This window comes from Leptonychotes weddellii, chromosome 2 (assembly GCF_054177405.1).
Source record: "Leptonychotes weddellii isolate Sample4059 chromosome 2, ASM5417740v2, whole genome shotgun sequence".
In the NCBI taxonomy this organism is placed as follows: Eukaryota; Metazoa; Chordata; class Mammalia; order Carnivora; family Phocidae; genus Leptonychotes; species Leptonychotes weddellii.
In genome coordinates this window covers 126,005,739-126,021,518 of record NC_138370.1, presented here as the reverse complement: position 1 = coordinate 126,021,518, position 15,780 = coordinate 126,005,739, and the positions used below count along the sequence as shown (strand labels likewise).

Below are 15,780 nucleotides of genomic sequence, written 5' to 3'. Positions count from 1 at the left end.
TTGATTTTGGCTCAGGTCATGATCTCAGGGTTGTGGGATCGAGCCCCACATCGGGCTCTGCACTCAGCACAGAGTCTTGTTGGAATTCTCTCTCTCCCTCTCCCTCTGCCCCCTCCCCCATGCTAAATAAATAAATAAATAAATAAATGTTAAATCTTTTTTTAAAAAAGATAAATTTGAGATGCCAATAATGGATAATGGATACAAATAAGATTTAAAACACTAATACAGTGTAAAGTGACTAGGGCTGCTATTTTAGCTAAAAGGGCCAGGAAAATCCTTTTTGAGGAAATGTAATTTAAGTTAACACTTGAAGTGATGAGAAGGAACCTCTATTTAAAGATCTAGAACAGGGGTGCCTGGGTGGCTCAGTTGGTTAAGCGACTGCCTCCGGCTCAGGTCATGATCCTGGAGTCCCAGGATCGAGTCCCGCATCAGGCTCCCTGCTCAGCAGGGAGTCTGCTTCTCCCTCTGACCCTCCCCCATCTCATGTGCTCTCTCTCTCATTCTCTCTCTCTTTTAAATAAATAAATAATATCTTAAAAAAAAAATAAAGATCTAGAACAGAATATTCCAAGCAGGAAAAAAAAAAAAAAGGCAGCATTTCCAAAAGGCCAGAGATGGGGACAATTTGGATTATTTAAAAGACAAAAAGAAGACCAAAGTGGCTGAAATATAGTGAACAAGGGCATAATATCAGAGAAGTATGCTAAGACTAGATTTTATAGAACACGGGTTCTCAAAATGTAGTGTCACCTGGGAACTTGTTAGGAAAGAAAACTGTCAGGCTCCTGGGCAGACCTGCTGAATCAGAAACCCCAGGTGGCACCCAGAAATCTGTTCTGACAAGTTGTCCATAAGATTACCATGCCCACTATGGTTAGAGACCCCTTAGAAAGAAAAATGATTCTCCAACCCAGCTGCATATTAGAATCATCTGGAGCAGCACTTAATTTACTTAGGCTGAGCCTTACCCCAGAGCAAATGAATCTGTATCTCTGGGCTTGGTGTCTAGGTATCTACATTTTCTTTAAAGCTCTTTAGATGATCACAATACACAATGATTACTGAAACTACTAACATAGGGTCTTAAAAGTTATGGTAAGAAGTTTGAATTTTTTTTTTTTTAAAGATTTTATTTATTTATTTGACAGAGAGAGAAATAGCGAGAGCAGGAACACAAGCAGGGGGAGTGGGAGAGGGAGAAGCAGGCTTCCCGCAGAGCAGGGAGCCTGATGTGGGACTCGATCCCAGGACCCTGGGATCATGACCTGAGCCGAAGGCAGACGCTTAACGACTGAGCCACCCAGGCACCCAAGAAGTTTGAATTTTAACAGGACATAACTGAAAGCTTTTAAACAAAGTTCATCAAATTTAGCTTCTGCTCCTATCAGAAGGATGAAGAGGAGCAAAATAGAACAAAAAGACCCAGTTAGGAGGTCACTATACTATCCTGTTAGGAGGTCACTATACTAACCAAAGTTGTAGCATTGGAGATTTCATAAGTAGATTCAGAACATATTTTATAGAAAAATCTTAAGACTATGGATTTGATGGGAGAGATGAGGAAAGAAAAGGCATCCAGCAGAAGCCCAGGTTTTTGGCCTAAGAAATAGTTGCCCAGACTTTTTGGAGGAAATCATGTAGGCATGGCTATCAAGGATTGATCTTTGGCCCTTTTAAGTCTGAGATGGCTGTTAGACCCCCAGCTGGAGATGATGAATAGGCAGCAGGATACGAATACAAGTCTGGAGCACAGAGGAGAGGTCAGGGTGCACATGGAGTCATCACTGTATAGATGATATCTGAAGCCTTAAAATCAGATGATATTATCTAAGTTGAAAGCATACTTACAGAAGAGGGCGAGTAAAGCACAGAGTTGGTGGAGCTGGTGTATGGACAGAGTACAAGGTTGATTCATGGAAACCTGAGGAGAGTGATGGTCCCAGAATGTTAAAGCACAGGACAACTGAAGATCTTAAGGCCTCTGTGTTGCCTCATGGCATAGCCCCACCCCCAGTTCTTGAAAGCAAAGTGGCTTTAGAACCTCACAAGCACTTCTTTTGACTACTGGCCTCTGAATAACTCATGAGTATCCACTTCAAAGCTCCACCGACCATGAGGAAATCTTTACAAGATTCAAAGAAGGAATCCAAACGTCAGACATATTAAGTGGCTTGTCCATATTCATACCGTTTCTGTATTCTGCCAGAACGTGGCCTGGGGATGGCACTCACTGGTGCTTCCAAAGAATATGTAGCCTCCAGGCAAGGGGACCAAGAGAGGAAGCTGTAGCTAGGCACAGTTAATCCAATCTGGGACTGGAACTGACCTGTGCTGAGTCAGATTGGCTGGGATTATGAGTGGGCAGTGGGCAAGGGCCAAAGCAGTACTACAAATCAAAATAAAATAAAATAAAATAAAATAAAATAAAATAAAATAAAACCTTGAAATTCCTTACCAGAGAAGCAGGTCAGTTGGGAAGAACCAGTATCCAGTATCATTGCACACAAACAAGAAACAGTTGAGTTATGGAGTCTGGCACTAACTGCAAATTTGTTAGAAATGCAAACTTTCAGACCCCTCGACAGACCTACTAAATCAGAAACTGAGATAACACCTGGCAATCTATGTTTTAATAAGCTATCCAGGAGATGCTGGTGCCCACTAAGGTCAAAAGCCCCTTGGAGAGAACAATGATTCTCAACTTTCACTACATATTCCTCAAATGTAACATATGAGGAGCTCTTCCAGGGAAAGGCTGTATCAATAGAGCTGGTAAAACATTCCCATGTTGAAGTAACTTGGTAGGTACTTCCCTAACAGCATATCCAAGGGACAGTCCCTCTTGCTCTTAATATTTTATAAAAACATAACTATATTTCTCTCTACAGATATACACATACACACACATATACACATGTATGTGTATATGCATGTATATGTATGTGTATATATATGAATATTCATATTTCTCTTATTTCCACATTTTGTTGGGAGTCAAGGTGAAACATCTCCCAAAATTGTAATAGCTTGGGTTGTAATAGTTGGGTTCTTTGGAGCCTTCAAGAACACAAGACTTAGTCATAGTGGATTAAAAATAAATTTTATAAAAAAGTAAGTAGAGAAAGCATTAGTAGAAAGTAACCATATCTCAACATTTGGCAAAGTAATACTCATACATGCAATGTCCCCCACCCTAGACCATGACTGACGAATAATGGTCAAGTATGATGCTTTGATTTCTTCCTTGGCCAGGAATACACTGCCCATTACAAACTTAGTTACAGAGTCATAGAAGAGCAGTCCTAACATGAATCTCAGAAAGCTTATAGTCAACAATTTCCTAATTTTAGATCCGTGGGCTGTAGGAAGCAGTAGAGGCAGTAATGGAAATCTGGGAATGGTTATCACTATGGTATAAGGCTGACCAAAACGCTAATTAAGTCCAAGAATGACTTAATCTTTTTATCAGAGATCACCAATGGGTACAGAAAGAAAGTAAGTTGTACTCACTGGTGATTTTGACCAGCAATTTTGTATGTTTTTATTATTAACAGAAAAGAAAAATGATTTATTACTTAATAAGCACAGTTTGGTTTACATCATATTTCAAAACATAAGGTCCACCAGGTGGAACAGAAAGAATCACCGATCTAATTTGAACTCTTGAGTTTTTAAGTATGGGGAGGAGTTACAATGAAGTTCCATAAATACAGCCCTAATTTTAAAACATTCTCCTAGAGGCACATGTTTCCAAAATTTTTCCAAGCACAGCTATAAAAAGAGGCCTCCCATGAAATTATTAGATCAATGGTTAGAATCTAAGACCAATATGGTTCAGAATCTTACCTCATCATTATCCTGAGTTTAGGTTTGGTACCACAGTTGAAGTCAAAAGTAACAATGACATGTGGCTGACCAAACAGAGACGGAGCTCTCACAGTGATTTAATTATATCTGGATCCACATCACTCTTTTTGGTCTGTTTTCTTGTCCTAGTGGCCAGTTAATCCCATCCTCAGAGCCAGGTATGAAAAATAAAGGACTATATGAAACCAGGCAGGAAAGCAGGAAATATTGGCACCCTCTAAGCAAGATCAAGTATCCTGCAAGCTTAAAGGAATTATTACCCCAAGATTCTAATCACTATGTTAAAAGCATCCTGTTTCACAGATAATGCTAAATGAAACTTTTCCCACTGTGTTTGGGTTGCTAACATTTGCAGAATCTCTCACTAAGTGCTGTTCTTCATTTTCTCTTGGGCTTTGCATGCTCAGACTGGGTCCCCACTATGTTCATATGACACCCTAGCATTTAATAGCACGGTCTTCTCAATCTATAACAATCTTTCATTTTTAGGGACATCACTAGACAGAAGTAGGTCTTCCAGAAATATCTTTTTTTTTTTTTTAAAGATTTTATTTATTTATTTTGACAGAGAGACACAGCGAGAGAGGGAACACAAGCAGGGGGAGTGGGAGAGGGAGAAGCAGGCTCCCCGCTGAGCAGGGAGCCCGATGTGGGGCTCGATCCCAGAACCCTGGGATCATGACCTGAGCCGAAGGCAGAAGCTTAACAACTGAGCCACCCAGGTGCCCCCCCAGAAATATCTTTAAAATTCACCATGACCCCTAAAGTCTACTTTGATAATGTCATTTAAGTTCAAAAATGCACTTTCTCATAGCTAGAGTTAGGGACCCACCATGCCACCTTACTCTCCATTCCCCGCAATTGCCTCCACAAAGTTGTAGAAAATGCATACTTTGCTGTATTTTTTTTTTTAAGGAACACTCCAGACTGGAAAAAAAATAGATGTAAGACAGCATATTGACTGCCATCACCTGATGAAAGAGATATGAAATGAACAAGGATGTTAAGACTCTGAACAACAGTATTATATCACCTAATGCCATAGGACTCTTTATCACTACTCACCAAAAAAATGTCTCACTCTGAGATTCATAATTTAAAATATTTCCCAAAACAAAAAGCACAAGAGGAATGTTAAAATTACAGCTTATGCCTGGTTAAATCCATTCTGGCCAGAGTGTGGGCTATCTCACACCATTCTAGGGAAATTTTCCTGAAGTAGTTTGCTGCCTGTTAGGTACAATGAATGACTGAGAGGTCAACTGCATAAAATGGAAGTATTACAATAATAATAACGATAAGAGGTCAATCATGAATGGTTACTACATCTTTGTCAACTCTGAAGAACCTAGTAAGTGGAACAAGATATTTTCACTTCCTATTTCTGAGTAAAACCTAAGAAAGAACTTTCTACATATGGCAGAGCTATATATAAATAAGATGGCGAAGAGTGAGTTTCCCATCCTTAGAAGTCTTCAGGAGGGCAGAGGTTAGAGTATTCCTCGGAGCCAATGATAAAGGAGCCCTACATCAGGTGGAGAGGGTGATGTGAACATTACAGGATTTTCCCCGAGGTATTCACTTCAGAGAAGACTGAAATTTCCACAAATTAGGTCACAGGCTGCAGTATTTCTTATTTTGCAAACTTAATCATTACTATTATTAATCACAAAATAGGAAGGACAAATCATTTTAAATTGAAAAAAAGAAGTTAAAGGACTGCAGTAATAAATCCTACATTTCCTAGGCACCAGGCTATGTGAGAGATGCCCTAACAGTCTTGGCAAGGTCTTGACCTGACCTCCACTTTACTGAAGGAAAGAGACCTCTGAAAGGTTAACTCACTTGTTGAAGGTCACAGGCTGGTAGGCGGCAGAACTGGAGTTAGGTCTGATTCTACACCAGTGCTCTACCTGCTCTCACCAGGAGCCATTTCCCTCAACCGTTTTACAGAAGTTTAGACTTCCGTCATCAATAGGAGTTACATTTTTCCAAACTGAACTCTTTCAAAGTATTATAACTCTAAATACCTTAGCCGGTGTTCCTCTTCATTGGTGTTTATTGATTATTTTCACCACAAACCTCAAAATTTAATATCTTCTAAACATTTTGTAGAAATAGGCTATAACAATCTAGATCATGCTTTTCAAAACCTATCAGGCTATATATAATGTCCTTTTTTATTTGAACATCACTTACTCTAAAGTTAGACCTCAGTACAACTACATATCCCTGTTGAAGATCAATAAACTAGAATTTTTAGAAATTTATTACAATTATGGAAAATTTGAACTTGTTTATCAAAGGACTCACAAACCACATTAAGACTAATAATAATGGGGGCGCCTGGGTGGCTCAGTCGTTAAGCGTCTGCCTTTGGCTCAGGTCATGATCTCAGGGTCCTGGGATCGAGCCCCGCATCAGGCTCCTTGTTCCGCGGGAAGCCTGCTTCTCCCTCTCCTGCTCCCCCTGCTTGTGTTCCCTCTCTCGCTGTCTCTCTCTCTGTCAAATAAATAAATAAATAAATCTTAAAAAAAAAAGACTAATAATAATGTCTTGATACATTTAGTGTAGCCTAGTATTGCTTAAAAATTAATCAAATTTTTTGAAAATAATTATTTAAAAAAAAAACCAAGTGATTAAAGTCCCTTGTTTCAGGGACGACTGGGTGGTTCAGTCGGTTAAGTGTGTACCTTCAGCTCAGGTCATGATCCCAGGGTCCTGGGATCGAGCCCCACGTCGGGCTGCCTGCTTCTCCCTCTGCCTGTTGTTCCCCCTACTTGTGTGCAAACTCTGTCTCTCTCTCTAACAAATAAATGAATAAAATCTCTAAAAATCAGTAATATCACTAAATGACATTAGTAATACTCGTTGGGGAATGGCAAGAAGTAAGAGATATGAGCACTGAGAATAAGAAAGTGAGGAAAACACTTCAGGTGGAAGAAATAATAGTCGTAGCAGGAGGTTTACTAAATGGCACAATCACTGATCAAACTTGAAAGGTTGAAGAACCTAGATGATGGAAAAAGTCAGATTTTTCAAAGTCAAATTTCATAACCCTCTGAGATAAAATTTGGGAAACAAACTCTAGAAAAAAGTTACTATGAATAAACCTCCCTAAACTCCAGAGGAAAAGGCCCCATGACTTCAGAGAAACTTTTTTTTCTTTTTTTTTTTAACAATTTTATTTATTTATTTGACAGAGAGAGAGCACAAGCAGGGGGAGCAGCAGAGGGAGAGGGAGAAGCAGGCTCCCCTCTGAGTAGGGAGCCTGATGCAGCACTGGATCCCAGGACCCTGGGATCATGACCTGAGCAGAAGGCAGACGCTTAACCAACTGAGCCACCCAGGAGCCCCCAGAGAAACTTTTTTCTATGAAGAAAAGCAATGTCATTAAGGAACAGGAATCCTAGCCCTCCTCCCATCCTGAATGTCCGTGCAGTCCTATTAATATCAGTGACAGTCACTGATCTATGCTCCTTTTTCTTTCTTTCTCTCCCTTTTGTATCATATTCAGATAAACACTGGCCCTCCTATGTATTTGTTATATATGTTACAAAGTTCATGAAATCAACTTCCGCGTCCTCCCTTCAATCTTAGGGCCAGCATACGCAGACCTCCAACAAGGTTCCTACTTTCTTCAGAGGCTCCTCCTCCCACCCACTCCATCCCCACCGTCACTGGGGATTATTTTAACATAAATGTTTATCTTTTCAAATCTCTTGTACCACAAATATTGCTTCCTCCAGGAAGCCTTCCACCATCCTTCCAGGCAGAAACAATCTTTCCACCCTCCGAGCTCTCACATCTCATGCGGTCTAGGCTTACAACATATAAAACAGTGTGCCTTGTACTTCCGGTCGGCTATGGCGCATCTCCTTTCCAGTGCCCTTGGAAAACCAAGGTTATGCCTGACTTACCTTCAGTATTTACCACAGCCATCGGTATAGCACTTTACATAGCCTAGTGCTTCAAAATGCTTTGTTAACTTGATCAGTACTCCTGGAAGCAAAGATTAAGTCAAAAGAAGAACACGGTTTTCACAGGTGAAAAACTTTGAGGCTGGATTTTGCTTACAGTTTAGAACTCTGTGACCTCAAAACCTGATTATGCACAAGGGCATCATATCAATACCGAGCTGTCCTCTTGTTCTTGTTTTATGATGATTTACTCAGAAGAAGGTATTTTAAGATGTGGTCAGCACTATTTTCACAGTTCTTAAAGCATGTCTTGAGTATCTTGAAAAATCTGTCCTGGAGTAAAGAAGTCATAGTTGTCAAGACACTGGGAAGAAGAAGCATTACTTGCCAAGCTGACAGCAGAAAGAAAAAGTACTTCTGCTGCCCCTTTTATTTTGTTTTTCCATGTCTGTCCAAAGAAAGATTTGCAGCATCATATTTACATTTCCCCCAATTTTTAACTCATCTTTAAACTTAATTTTTAAAAACTTTACTATACCAATGTTATGGGAGATAATGGAAACAAATCATCATCAAAAATGATATAAATCAAATAATAAGTACTGTACAGGTGATATTCATAAATAAATATGAATAATTTAGATTAACTACAAAATAACTATTATGAAGAAATATCTGCAAAATTTAAAAACACTTCTGACAGGTTTTTTTGTTTTTTTCTTTCACTTCCTACTCTATTCCCAGCTCATGTCCTTGGATATTCTTCGTATAAGATTAACTAAATCACACAAGAGAAATAGAGCCAAAAAAATTGGTAAAGACTTGACATATGTATGATTCTCGACTTATGCAAATCAGATACAAAATGTGAAAATGATCAAGGACTATGCCAAACCTTGCCTCTTTCCCCCAGATAAGCACATACCGGCTGCCTTTATATTTGAGAAAGGGGGCAGAGTGGAAAATGTACCCAACCTCGAAGACACACAACTAGGTAAACAGTGACAGCTCCCAAAGGGCCACAGCTTAACCAAATCTCAGGAAAGAAGCAATGAGGTCCGCCATGGTACTGGTTCTCCCAGACTAATTGAACTAGAGAACTTGAATCCATTCTTCATTTTGAAAGGGGCCAGTGCCTGCTGCTTTTTTTTTTTTTTTTCCTTCTACTTCTGGAAATGAAAGGGTTTAGGGGCTTTAAGCTCCTTCTAATCCTGCATTGCTAAAATAGCCTGGTGTAGGTGCCTGGAGGTAAAACAAGGTTTCAGTCCTTTGTTCCTCAAACCGTCTACTGTCTCTGAAATTAGCATATAAACCATAAATAGACAAATCTCCCCCTGTCCAGTCAATAAAATGCGTGACACCTTTCATAGACGTGTTCCATGGGAGGTGATGCGCCTTCAGCTCCTCTCACAAAAGCAGATGTTTGAATATCAACATCTAAAGATCAGCCCTCAAAAACCCTCTTTTCTAAATCCACTATAAATAACTACAGACTTGTATCCATTTTTAGTATCAAACATTTCTTTTACTAGATTGAGCTGTATTTACAATCATAGGTCAAATGTTCTTAATCCCGGGCACACTGGCTCACAATACTTTTTTAGACAGACTTTTTAAAAACCGCTTCTGCAGCTAGACTTACTGAAATAGGCATGGCAAGAATATGCTGTTAAGGGGACCAAATCCCAAAGCAAAAGTCTCAAGGCAGGGGAGTCCTAAGGCTGTTTTCTTTATAGGTTTGCAATTGTCCTCCAAGACTTCATTGGGCCATGCCCCAAATCTAAGGAAGATAAAATACCTCCAATATTAACCAGATGTGACTATCCGATATTTCAAAAAAGAGGCTCTATTTATGGTTTCCAAATGCTTCACCTCAAGCTTCCAAGACCCCTTGCCCTAACAGTGAAGATCCCTGCTGGACGCCTCCGGGAGACTAAAAGTGGTCTAGAGTGAGAACAGGGCAGGAAGAAGAGACACAGAGAGAAAGAGCATCTCCCACCTGTGTTTTAGGCAGGCCTTTCCTGAGTTTATCCGTTTCGCATATTACTTTAGTAGGTAACCCCTAGTGATTTCATTTGAAGGAAGAATTCCAAATGTTAAAAAAATGCTGAAAATTTTTGTCCTAGATAGACTCCCTTGATCATAAAATCAGCCCACAAGGAAATCACTGAGCTGGATAACCCAGGAAAAGCCATTAGCAGTCAGCTCTTCCACTCCCAACCAGGTCCCTCTGATGCTAATCCAGGGGAATTAACAGAGCAATATTGTTCCAGCAAGTCTAGAGAAATTCAGTGTCCTTATGTTATGAAATACATGAAATAAAGCCTACTAACCAAACAACCCTTTATTTTGGCACATTTATAGACCACAAAATATGATTGTGAGCTCCCACTGCTCGTAGGGGAGATTTAATGGTGTTCCAGAGTAAATGCCAGGGTTCTGTGGAATAAAGAAATCTATTTTCAGCTGGGATTCTCAGCCAGAAGTGTCTTCCCACTAAGAAGTGTGTGAAATCTCAGAAATGTCGAAGCAGAGAGGAAAAGCATGTCGACACCCTCCAGCCAAAGACCACCAGCAGCACATCTGCAGTGGACAAGCTGGGTTTATTCCATGTTGCACGGAGGGAGAATGCACACCAGAGGGAAGCATGAGCATTTCAGTAAAAGAGCGTGAGAAAGAACCTATTAACAGGACTTGAGCTTCAGTTGGGTAACTGGATGGGGGGGCGGAGGTCTAGAGAAGCTGGGCTTTGTTCTAGATTGGATGCAATCAGAAAGCAGGGACGAGGGGCGCCTGGGTGGCTCAGTTGGTTAAGCGGCTGCCTTCAGCTCAGGTCATGATCCCAGGGTCCTGGGATCAAGTCCCACATCGGGCTCCCTGCTCAGCAGGGAGCCTGCTTCTCCCTCTCCCTCTGCCTGCCTCTCTGCCTACTTGTTCTCTCTCTCTGTCAAATAAATAAATAAAAATCTTCAAAAAAAAAAGAAAGCAGGGACGATTCAATGACTGAACATCTTAGTAGTTCTTACCTACAGGTAGGATAAACTAGAGCAAGAATAAAGCTGTAAGTGGTAAAGAATTAGCAGTCACTCATAAATGATCATCTTGCAAAGCACAGGAAAAGGTCACACTAGACAAGAACAGATTAATTATTCTTGGCCACACTGGGTAAGAATCACTGTCAATTCCTTTGTGCAGAAGACTCTGATGTTGATTTCAGAAACCAAGAGAATAATATTTTAGTTATGATGCATATCAATGTCTAAACCACATTCTAGACATTGGCTTTGGATATGTCACTCGAGGCATCTTTCTGTCCTCTTCAATCAAGCCTTTATTAAAGCACCTTTCCTTTGATCATTTCATACAGTTACCTGGGATAGGTAGACTCTATTTTACTATTTCAGTCAAGTAGCTGATATCCAGAGGGGTAAAAACAGCTTAAGTGTCGCTGCTTGCTTTTCTTTTTTCTTTTTTTAAAGATTTTATTTATTTATTTGACAGAGAGAGACACAGTGAGAGAAGGAACACAAGCAGGGGGAGTGGGAGAAGGAGAAGCAGGCTTCCCACTGAGCAGGGAGCCCAACGCAGGGCTCGATCCCAGGACCCCGGGATCATGACCTGAGCCGAAGGCAGCCGCTTAACGACTGAGCCACCCAGGCAAACTATCTGTGGTGGAGACAATGTTTTCTTTTCTCCCAATTGGTCTTGGACTATTTTGTAAAACACAACAGAAATTAATTACTAGAGGGGTGCCTGGGTGGCACAGTTGGTTAAGCCGACTCTTGTCCGACTCTTGGTTTCAACTCAGGCCATGATCTCAGGGTCCTGAAATCGAGTCCCGAATCAGGGTCCCTGCTCAGCGGGGAGCCTGCTTCTCCCTCTCCCTCTGCCACTCCCCCTGCTTGCGCATTCTCTCACACACACTCTCTAATAAAATAAATAAATTATTTTAAAAAATGATAAGACAAAACACCAGCCCCATTTTTTAAAAATTATTCGACCCGGTACAAATACAATTGTCAAATTGGTATAAGAGTTTCTATATATAGTCTCACTTTCGGTATTTATTTCTTCACAAGCCTGAGTCTGTGGACACACTTTGAGTACCACTCGTTTTTAAATTTAATTAAAGAGTTCTGCTTACTACAAAGTAATTCTGTCTGAGAGTGCTGCCCATTTCAAACTCACAGAGCATGCCACAAGCTTCCGTTAGAGGAAAGAGATGTAAGGAGTTTCACTGCGGGAGAAAGCCTTACTATGAAACCCCCAACCCTAGTGAAATCTATGTTCCTGTGGCTGTTTCTTATGTGCAACAGCTTCGAAGGACACATGGAGAAAGTCAGATCACGGGAATACCATCGAAAACCGATGTAACCAAAAGGATTCGACTTCCCATCCAGGTAAAGCTTCAGTGACACTGTCTTCCATATCAGGAGACTTAACTATATACTTGCTGGCAGGTATTTTTCCATTGGTATCTTTAGGCCAAATGGGGCTGTACTTTCTACTAGACCTACTTGGATTTGATTATAGTCTCAGAGTCTCCCAGGGCAATGGCTGGATAGCCCATCAGGTTAATCCTCAGGCATCTATGTTATCTCAGTATCCCTGCTTCCCTTTCTGAGGCCAAGAAGGTTAAGCCTGAATCCCTATATAGCCAGTTAAAGGGAAGAGGGGTTTAGGAATCAGCAAATCAGCCAAGTTTATTTATATTCCCTTCAGTTAAACTTCCTGCTTCATCTCTGCTAAGGACTTATCCCATCCAATGCAATTCTACAATTCTAAGAACTTGTTCCCAACTTAATGAAGTAGTCCTGCTGTTATCCCTCTGGTTTGTTGATTCGCTCCCCATAACCCTGCTTGCTGTTCTTTCTGCCATCATCTTCACTTTTCCCTGGCACATGGCTACTGTGAACTGGAAACTCTAGAAAAGGCTTCATTCCGCCTACCCACAGAGTCAGCACTGCCTTCTCTAGAGGCCAGACCCACCCTTTTCCTGGATCTAGCTGAAGGCCTAGGCCAATTATCTCTGGTTCAAAACTCTGTCCTATTCATATCTCCGGAACATATTTCCCTTAACTACAATTTTTCAAGTTAAACGTGATTCTAACATATATATGTATATATACATATGCCAGATATTTTGACATTTAAATTTCATGACAAATTTAACATCTTTGAGCTGCATGAGGATGGTAACCACTATTCCTTCCACCATTTCACAGTGCCTAGAATAGCACTTGGTTCATCACCAGCTCCTATAAATATTGTTTAATTAATTAATTAATTAATTAATGGACCAAAGATTGGAACAAATGAATACTTTCAGTGTGCAGTCTGTATAGTACACACACACTCAATATCAATTTACACATGATGCTAACACCGTCTTAAAAATGAGAAATTAAAGAATCCTAATAATTAACATTCATTCAGACTTTATATCTATTTTCTTCTTCTTTATAACAACTTGTTATGGCCCCAGATTTCTCATATCTATGATTCAATAATTAGACATATATGGTAAGAAAAATACTGGTTGCTAAGTCAGATATAAAAATCACTGTGATGGGGCGCCTGGGTGGCTCAGTTGGTTAAGCGACTGTCTTCGGCTCAGGTCATGATCCTGGAGTCCCTGGATTGAGTCCCGCATCGGGCTCTCTGCTCGGCAGGGAGCCTGCTTCTCCCTCTGACCCTCCCCCCTCTCATGTGCGCTCTCTCTCTCTCTCATTCTCTCTGTCTCAAATAAATAATAAATAAAATCTTAAAAAAAAAAAAAAATCACTGTGATGATGCATTAAAGTCAGTTCCTTGCCTTTTACCTTCCTTAAACTGATTTTCAAGCCAATATCCCACATTTCAAATCTTAACTGAGAAGGTAAATGTACATAATTTTTTACGCTATAAAACTAAAAAATAACACTGAATTAAGTTTCATATTCAATGTATTTTACTTAAAAGTATTACAAAATAGTACCTTTTGTATGATTTGTGTTCTTTTCTATCTTAGTAGTTACTGAATCACACTTTCTCAATGAATACTTTGAACTTCATCTTCTAGAAAGTACTTTCTTTTTTATTTCCTATTCAATGACTTAATTAATTCACATCTATTCCACCTTTGTAGAGAATGAGAATTCAAGCAATTCCTTATGTCTTCAAACCCCAGAATACCGTCTAGCACCAAATGCAAATGTACAGATCCTAATCTAATGCAGTCCCACTTGAACACTTGGACCTGCTACATGTCCTCTGCTCAGTTTTCTGCACTGGCTCTTAAAACCCTACAGAGCATCAAGAGGCAGGACAAGACTGCAAAAATAAAGCCTGAAACAATGACCTCACCAGCATTTGGTAAAACATATGTATCATACCTCCTCTGAGTTGGGCCTATGCATAGAGAGAACAATAGCAAAAACTTCATGGTATTGTTGGAGGACCAGCTAAGGTAGAATAATTATAAGCAGGAACATAAGGAATATTTCGAGAACTCCCAGAAGAGTGGCAAAACAAAGGGAATAGCTCTGAACTCCCAAGAAACAGCAGTCTGGCAACCCTAGAAAGAAAAATGGTTGCTTTTTTGAACAAAGCCAACTGTGGATGGAGGGGGTATAAACATTGACACACTTTCCAAATAACATCTGGAGTAATGAAACAAAAATATTTCACATCGGCAGATTGTGTAGAGAAAGGTCAGTTACTATTGGCCTCATCAACAAAACTGAAGAGCAATATACGGGTATTTTAGTTGAAAATAAAGAAAAACCTGACTCAAAGCCACGATGCAGAGATAACTACATCTCATGTTTGTAAAGTAATGTGATTTGAACAAATTCTGACAAAGGATCTGCTCATTTCCCATTTTAGCATTCTGTGGGGAAGCGAAAGAATGCATTCAAAATACTTTAAGAAGATATCCAAAGTTTCCACATAAGAAGTGAAATGCTATCATTTTGGAGGAATCTACATTTCTTCAGAAAATTTTCAGGATGCTTTGAAAGAAATAAGGAAATAAAACTCCCCAATGTAACACAAGTGAAAATGTAAGCAAAAAATGCTAAAATAGGTATCTTTTGCTTCTCGGAATAATGCTGTCTTTGTGGCAAAATGAAGCCAAAGCACACATCTTTGACTATAAAATGCTTTCTCAAGCTCCTTCCTGAACTTAAAATATAAGAGTAAGGCTTCCTTTCCACCTCTACCTTCCAAACCATGCTGGAGCCATGCTGCACTCCCACACACCTGCAAACACATACACACAAAAGGGAATAAGTCTTACCAGACCGTCACAGTTGCTAATGGCAACAGAGGTTCCTGGAATGTCCATGATGTCACCAACATAAGCACAGTTAGTCTGCAAAGGCTCTGTTTTCCAGATTCTTTCTGAAGCATTTCCTGCTTGATGATCATTAATGGGGTCAGTTACATTCTCAGGCACCAGAGATGTCTCGTGCCATTCCACAACAGCCCCAGGAGCTACTAGCTGAGTGTTGGGCCTTAGTCGCAGATGAAAATCTCTTCCAAATGCTGTGATGTTAAAGAACAATTGCTCAGAGTTGGAAGACACGTCCCTCGGTGACCTCCTTTTGTGATTTGCAGAAAGAATATGGGAGAGATAGTGTCCTTCAAAATTTGTGCTGACTGGAGTCACCAGCTCATACTCACTCTGTCTCTTTATTGGTAAATCTGTGGGGTGAAAAATAGAATTGTAGAACCCTGTGTGACAAGAGAACACAGGAGGACATAGCTTAGGCATAAAGTGCCCCACCTCACAAGGCTCTACCTCAACTTGCATAATAAGTATATTCCTGAACCATCTCATTAGGTATGAAATTTTGAGAACTCAAATCATTTCTCAACTACACTTAGGGAACTCTGGGTTCAATGAATCATTTTCTTTTTAAAAAATGTACTACAGGGCGCCTGGGTGGCTCAGTTGGTTAAGCGACTGCCTTCGGCTCAGGTCATGATCCTGGAGTCCCGGGAT

The 15,780-nt window shown here is 40.2% G+C and overlaps 1 protein-coding gene across 5 annotated transcripts in view; it reads right to left on the bottom strand.

Moving 5' to 3' along the window:
* The window catches only part of ADAMTS3 (ADAM metallopeptidase with thrombospondin type 1 motif 3), a 249,547-nt gene that overhangs the window by 212,838 nt on the left and 20,929 nt on the right, over positions 1-15,780 (bottom strand). For 2 of the 5 annotated variants that reach the window (XM_031035962.2, XM_031035963.2), the window contains exon 3: positions 15,073-15,509. The exons of 1 other annotated variant lie outside the window; for it this stretch is intronic. In XM_031035962.2, the coding sequence (XP_030891822.1) occupies positions 15,073-15,509 (437 nt within the window). The remainder of the gene's footprint in view (positions 1-15,072; positions 15,510-15,780) is intronic. 2 more of the 5 variants (XM_006740665.3, XM_031035964.2) reach the window with 1 other exon arrangement.